The sequence below is a fragment of the Gopherus flavomarginatus genome, chromosome 9 (genome assembly GCF_025201925.1).
Source record: "Gopherus flavomarginatus isolate rGopFla2 chromosome 9, rGopFla2.mat.asm, whole genome shotgun sequence".
NCBI classification, from domain to species: Eukaryota; Metazoa; Chordata; order Testudines; family Testudinidae; genus Gopherus; species Gopherus flavomarginatus.
The window spans coordinates 21,734,697-21,741,040 of NC_066625.1; the positions used below are offsets into that span (position 1 = coordinate 21,734,697).

The 6,344-nt window shown below is 48.5% G+C and overlaps 1 protein-coding gene across 2 annotated transcripts; it reads left to right on the plus strand.

Moving 5' to 3' along the window:
- Positions 1–4,230: 4,230 nt before the first annotated feature.
- LOC127058172 (uncharacterized) lies at positions 4,231–6,132 on the plus strand. 2 transcript variants are annotated; one of them, XR_007776299.1, is made up of 2 exons: positions 4,231–4,517; positions 4,685–4,837. XR_007776299.1 is itself a non-coding variant. In XM_050967769.1 (2 exons), the coding sequence occupies exons 1-2, from the start codon at positions 4,325–4,327 to the stop codon at positions 6,124–6,126; spliced, it is 699 nt and encodes a 232-aa protein (XP_050823726.1). In that variant the 5' UTR covers positions 4,231–4,324; the 3' UTR covers positions 6,127–6,132. The 2 variants fall into 2 exon arrangements, 1 of the variants encoding a protein (XP_050823726.1); XM_050967769.1 differs by lacking the exon at positions 4,685–4,837 and adding an exon at positions 5,621–6,132.
- The last annotated feature ends 212 nt before the right edge of the window (positions 6,133–6,344 follow it).

The following is a 6,344-nucleotide window of genomic DNA, read 5'->3' on the forward strand; positions in this document are numbered from 1 at the left end:
CAGGGCTATTTAACTATGCTGCTAAAGTGACTGATTTAAAAAACAACACTGTTGGATGTGTTTTCATATCAGGCTGCTTCTAGGCCTGGGCAGAGGATCTAAATAGGTCTCTGAGGCTTGGTCTACACTACATATTTAAACCGATTTAACGCTGTACCCGTCCACACTACGAGGCCCTTTATATCGATATACAGGGCTCTTTAAATCGATTTCTGCACTTCTCCCCAAAGAGAGGAGTAGTGCTAAAATTGGTATTACCATATCGGATTAGGGTTAGTGTGGCCGCAAATCGACGGAATTGGCCTCCAGGCGGTATCCCACAGTGCACCACTGTGACCGCTCTGGACAGCAATCTCAACTCGGATGCAGTGGCCAGGTAAACAGGAAAAGCCCTGCGAAATTTTGATTTTCATTTCCTGTTTGCCCAGCATAGAGCTCTGATCAGCACGGGTGGCAATGCAGTCCCAAATCCAAAAAGAGCTCCAGCATGGACCGTACAGGAGATACTGGATCTGATCGCTGTATGGGGAAATAAATCTGTTCTATCAGAGCTCCGCTACAGAAGACAAAATGCCAAAGCATTTGAAAAAAAAATCTACAGGCTACACAGTGCTGCGTGACAAGCGTAACGGGAAGCCAGACTCAAATGGATGCTCATGGAGGGAGGGAGCGGGTATTGAGGACTCCAGCTATCCCAAAGTCCACACCAGTCTCCGAAAAGTATTTGCATTCTTGGCTGAGCTCCCAATGCCTGTAGGTTCAAACACATTGTCCGGCATGGTTCAGGGAATAGCTCGTCAATTTACACACACCCCCCCGTGAAAGAAAAGGGAAAGAAATCGTTTCTTGACTTCTTTCAGTGTCACCCTATGTCTACTGAATGCTGCTGGTAGATGCGATGCTGCAGCAGTGAAGAGCAGTATCCACTCCTCTCCCCTCCCTGGTGGCAGACGGTACAATATGACTGATATCCGTCGTCACCATCAGCCCGTGAGTGCTCCTGGCTTGCCTCAGGTGAGGTCGGCCGGGGGCGCCTGGGTAAAAATAGGAATGATTCCTGGTCATTCCCAGTAGATGGGACAGAACGGCTGGTAACCGTCCTCATCATTGCAACAGGGGGCTGAGCTCCATCAGCCCCCTCCCTTTCCTGTGTAAAGAAAAGATTCTGTACTGCCTGGACTATCATAGCAGCAGGATGCTGGGCTCCTCTCCTCCGCATCGCTTAATGTCCTGCCTGGACTGTCATAGCACCGGGAGGCTGCCTCCCCATCATTTTATCTCACTAACAAGTCACTGTTTCTTATTCCTGCATTCTTTATAACTTCATGACACAAATGGGGGGGGGGACACTGCCACGGTAGCCCAGGAAGGTTGGGGGAGGAGGGAACCAAAGTGTGGGGTTGTTGCAGGGGCACCCCCCGTGAATGGCATGTAGCTCATCATTTCTGCGGGATCTGACACGGAGCAGCTGTGCTCTCTGATACACTGGTTCTCTAGTACACTTGCCCCATATTCTAGGCAGGACTGACTCTATTTTTAGATACCATAAAGGAGGGATTGACTCGGGGAGTCATTCCCATTTTTGCCTTTGCGCCCCCGGCCGATCTCAGCCAGGGGCACTCATGATAGCAGCAGACATACAGAAGGACAGATAACCATCATCTCATTGCCAATTTACACTGGCAGCAGACGGTACAGAATGACTGGTAACCTTCTCTGCCATCATGCAAAAGCAAATGAATGCTGCTGTGTAGCGCTGCAGTATCGCCTCTGTTAGCGGCATCCAGTACACATACGGTGACAGTAAAAAAACAAAGCTGAACGGTCTCCATGGTTGCCGTGCTACGGCGTCTGCCAGGGCAATCCAGGGAAAAAGGGTGCGAAATGATTGTCTGCAGTTGCTTTCCCGGAGGAAGGAATGACTGACGACATTTACCCAGAACCACCTCCGACAATGATTTTTGCCCCATCAGCCACTGGGCTCTCAACCCAGAATTCCAAGGGGCGGGGCAGACTGCGGGAACTATGAGATAGCTACGGAATAGCTACCCACAGTGCAACGCTCCGGAAATCGACGCTAGCCTCGGACCATGGACGCACACCACCGAATTAATGTGCTTCGTGTGGCCGCGTGCACTCGACTTTATACAATCTGTTTTATAAAACCGGTTTATATAAAATCGGAATAATCCCGGACTGTAGACGTACCCTGTGAGTGAGTTTGTTCTTATTAAAACTTCCTTAGAGATTGTGAGGTTTGTCATAAGGATTTCTACACTTCATTTCAAAGCTACACACGATCAACTCCTGCTTCCTAACCTAATTTGTAAATGGAAATTGTACACTACAACTATAACATTTAATTTAAAGAAACTGCCTCCCTGTCTCTCACTTTATTGCCAGATCATAAGCCTCAGGCTGCCCAAGCATACATTTAATTAACCTTTTGACTGCTGTACCATCGTCAAAGTCACAAGGTTGACCCCCCAAAAAATTTAATTAAATCTATATTAACAAAATATGAATATTCATGAAATATTTCCAGTTCTGAAATGCTGCTCGACAAGAAGTTTACAGGTCCTGCTGCTACAGCAGAGAACATTACAAAAAAAGCTTCTTCCAATAGGTTTGTCTTTTAAAAAACAAATTTTTAAAAGATATGAAATAAACTCTGTTTCCATGCCACCACACACATGTATTTCAGGCCCAGATTGAGCAAATATATGATGATGTGGTACTCCAGCACCTCCTTTTGCTGGCTTCTTATTCTGTAGAATCTAAGTTTTTATTTTTAAAATAGTAAGTTTCTAGCTATTGTGGTTGCTGAGGTAGCTTTGAAAATACGAATTGAATGCATATGCTATAATGATGTCTGTGCAGAACCTGTCAACTATTTCACTGTTCATTAAAGCACATAAGAAAGGAGAGAGAACTGCACAATCTGTGCACTATGTACAGGGAGTGACAGCTCATTTTAGCATCATGAATGAGTGAACTTGGGAGATTCCTCCCTGTCCCCTCCCTTTTCCTCCCCTCCCCCTGGTGCCCTGCAATCAAGAAGCAAAGTCCAAAGATGTTCACAAGGCATTTGAGCCCCTCCCCCTCCCCCAGTTGTCTGCTAAACTCAAGAAGTCTAGTGGGATTTAAAAGCCTCGCCAAGGAGAAGCCAAGCACAAGGATTCCAACAGAATTCATGGGAGTATTCGGATCCCACTGAGCCAAGCCCAAGAACCCAGAGAGAATGTATGATCATATTTGAACCCCTCCAGACAATCCACTGGTGCTGGTAGAAGCCCCCCCACCCACTCTCGCAGCTGCTTCCATTCATTTTTCTTTGTTACCCGTGACCTGTCCATGACTTTTACTAAAAATATCCATGACAAAATCTTAGCCTTAGTCATGATAGATGGGTTTAGCTTTCCCTAAAACCAGTGCTGTCATCTTCACTACAGATTTATCAAAATACTTACGGGCTGATTTAATGCCCAAATGAAGTCAGCAGGAAGATTCCCATTGAACAAAATGGGTGCTGAATAAGGCTTTTATCTCCCGTTGAAGTCAATCAGAGGTTTGCCATTGCTTCCAGTAGGAGGAGGACTGAGGGCTTGTCTACATCACAAAGTTGCAGCGCTGGTGAGGGAGTTACAGCGCTGCAACTTAGGAGGTATACACATCTGCAGGGCATCACCAGCGCTGCAACTCCCTGTTTGCAGCGCTGGCCGTACTCCCATTTTGTCTCAGGTGTAGAGGATCCAGCGCTGGTGATCCAGCGCTGGTAATCAAGTGTAGACACTTACCAGCGCTTTTCTTGACCTCCGTGGAATAAGCAGGTATCCCAGCATACCTGAGGATACCTCTCTGGTAATCAAGAAAACTCCTCTGCCCTGTGCTCACCTGACCCCTCCTTTAAATGCCCCGGGAAATTTCAAAAATCACCTTCCTGTTTGCTCAGCCAGGCGTGGAGTGCAATTAATCAATCAATCATTCAGCGACCATGCCTCCACGCACCAAACGAGCCCCAGCATGGACCAATGCAGAGCTGCAGGATCTAATTAGTGTGTGGGGAGATGAGGCTGTTCAAACACAGCTGCGCTCCAGAAGGAGAAACTATGATACCTATGGTCAGATATCGCAGTCCATGATGAGAAGGGGCCACGAACGGGACGCCTTGCAATGCAGAGTCAAAATTAAGGAGCTGAGGAGTGCATACTGCAAAACCCGTGAGGGAAACCGACGCTCAGGAGCTGCCCCCACAACCTGCAGGTTTTACAAGGAGCTGGATGCCATACTTGGGTGTGACCCCACCGTGAATCCTAGGAGCACGATGGAGAGTTCAGAGCAGGGAGAAGTGGGGGATGGTGTAGAGGATGAATACAGTGATGCTACTGGCGTGGAGGGAGACACCCCGGAGTCTCAGGACACAGGCAGCCAGGAGCTCTTCTCCAGCCCTGAGGAGACTAGCCAGTCGCAGCAGCTGGAAGCGGACGTTGATGAGGAAGCTGAGGATCGTGCTCGTGGTAAGTAGATTGCAATGTTTTGGGAGACGAGGATTTTCGTTATGGCTGCCTGCATGCATGCCTAAACGTGGAATAGCCCATTGATGTGATCTATGACATCTGTGTAATCTGCCTCAGTAATCTCTTGAAAAGTTGCAGCTAGAGCTTGGGCAATGTGCTTTCTCAAGTTTATAGGGAGAGCCACCGTGGTCCCTGTCCCGGTCAGGCTAACTCGTCCGATCCACTGTGCAGCGAGGGGTGGGGGGACCATGGCTGCACACAGGCAAGCTGCATAGGGGCCAGGGCGGTATCCACATTCCTGTAGAAGACCCTCCCTCTCTTCCCAGGTACACGCAGCAGTGATATGTCTGGCAGTACGAAAGCCTGTTGATAGTTTAGGGATAATTGAGGGCAGGGAGCTAGATTCACGGCTCCCCAGCCCAAGGCGCTCTGTTTCCCCTCCCCCAAACCCCCCCCCCCCGCCCTTCCCAGCACGTAGGCATCCACGCGGTGTGATCTGCTGTTCCCCCAGCCACCAGTCCAAGCAGGCACTCAGCCCCGCGGTGTGCTCTGTTGTTTCCCCAGCCAGCAGTCCAAGCAGGCACCCTGCCCCGCGGTGTGCTCTGTTGTTCCCCCAGCCCCCCTTCCAAGCAGGCACCCTGCCCCGCGGTGTGCTCTGTTGTTCCCCCAGCCCCCCTTCCAAGCAGGCACTCAGCCCCGCGGTGTGCTCTGTTGTTTCCCCAGCCAGCAGTCCAAGCAGGCACTCATCCCCGCGGTGTTAGCTGTTGTTCCCCCAGCCAGCAGTCCAAGCAGGCACTCAGCCCCGCGGTGTTAGCTGTTGTTCCCCCAGCCAGCAGTCCAAGCAGGCACCCTGCCCCGCGGTGTGCTCTGCTGTTCCCCCAGCCACCAGTCCAAGCAGGAACCAAGGCATCCCACTAACATGGGAGAAATTTTAGCAAAAGTACTCACCCCATTGCTCGACATGACTTAGCTTTCTTGACCTCTACAGTGTTATGTGAGGTATGTGAGAGGGATGCTACCTAAAGTTTCAAATGTCCTTCAAAATTTGATAATAAACAATGATGCCCCTGTGTATTACATGTTTCTATCTCTATTTTTTCTAGGGAACTCGAATAATGCAGCTGTATCACCGGCCTCACATAGATTACAGAACTTGAGGCGCAATCCTAGGAAATCAAAAGAGGAATTGATCAAGACCGTTCTGAACCACTACAACAGGGAAAGTAGGAAGACTGAGGAATGGAGAAATACTGTACATGAATGGAGGCAGAGAGAAAGCAGGAGAAAGGAATTGTCTGCCAAAAAAATAGCCAGGCAGATGATGAGCCTCCTGTCTCGCCAAACCAAGTCTTTTGAGTCTCTTGTAGCCATGCAGACAAATATATACCGTGATAACCCACAGCCTTCCCAAAGCACTCTTCCTTGTCCCCCTGTATATCCTCAAAACAGCTTTCTGCAGCAGCCAGTTCCTTATTATCACCAGCTGCCCCCAACACCTATAAGATCACCTACTAACCAAGATATCTATAATTCTTACCCAGTGCACTCCACCCCCATCATTCTGCAGCAAAGTAATGGTGACTTGCATCAGACAGACACAATTGAGTAAAATAGGACATAGTAAAACCTCTTAATGTACTGTGAACCACTCATACCCCCTTGCATGTTTTTTACTGTATGACAAATAAAAGTTTTTGGTTTGTATTTCTTTCAATACGTTTAATTGGTGCTAGAAATGGTAAATTATACACAGCAAGGTAAAGCAAAGCACAACACATGCATCAAACATTACTGCTGGCTCTCAGCATCAAATTGCTCCCTTAAAGC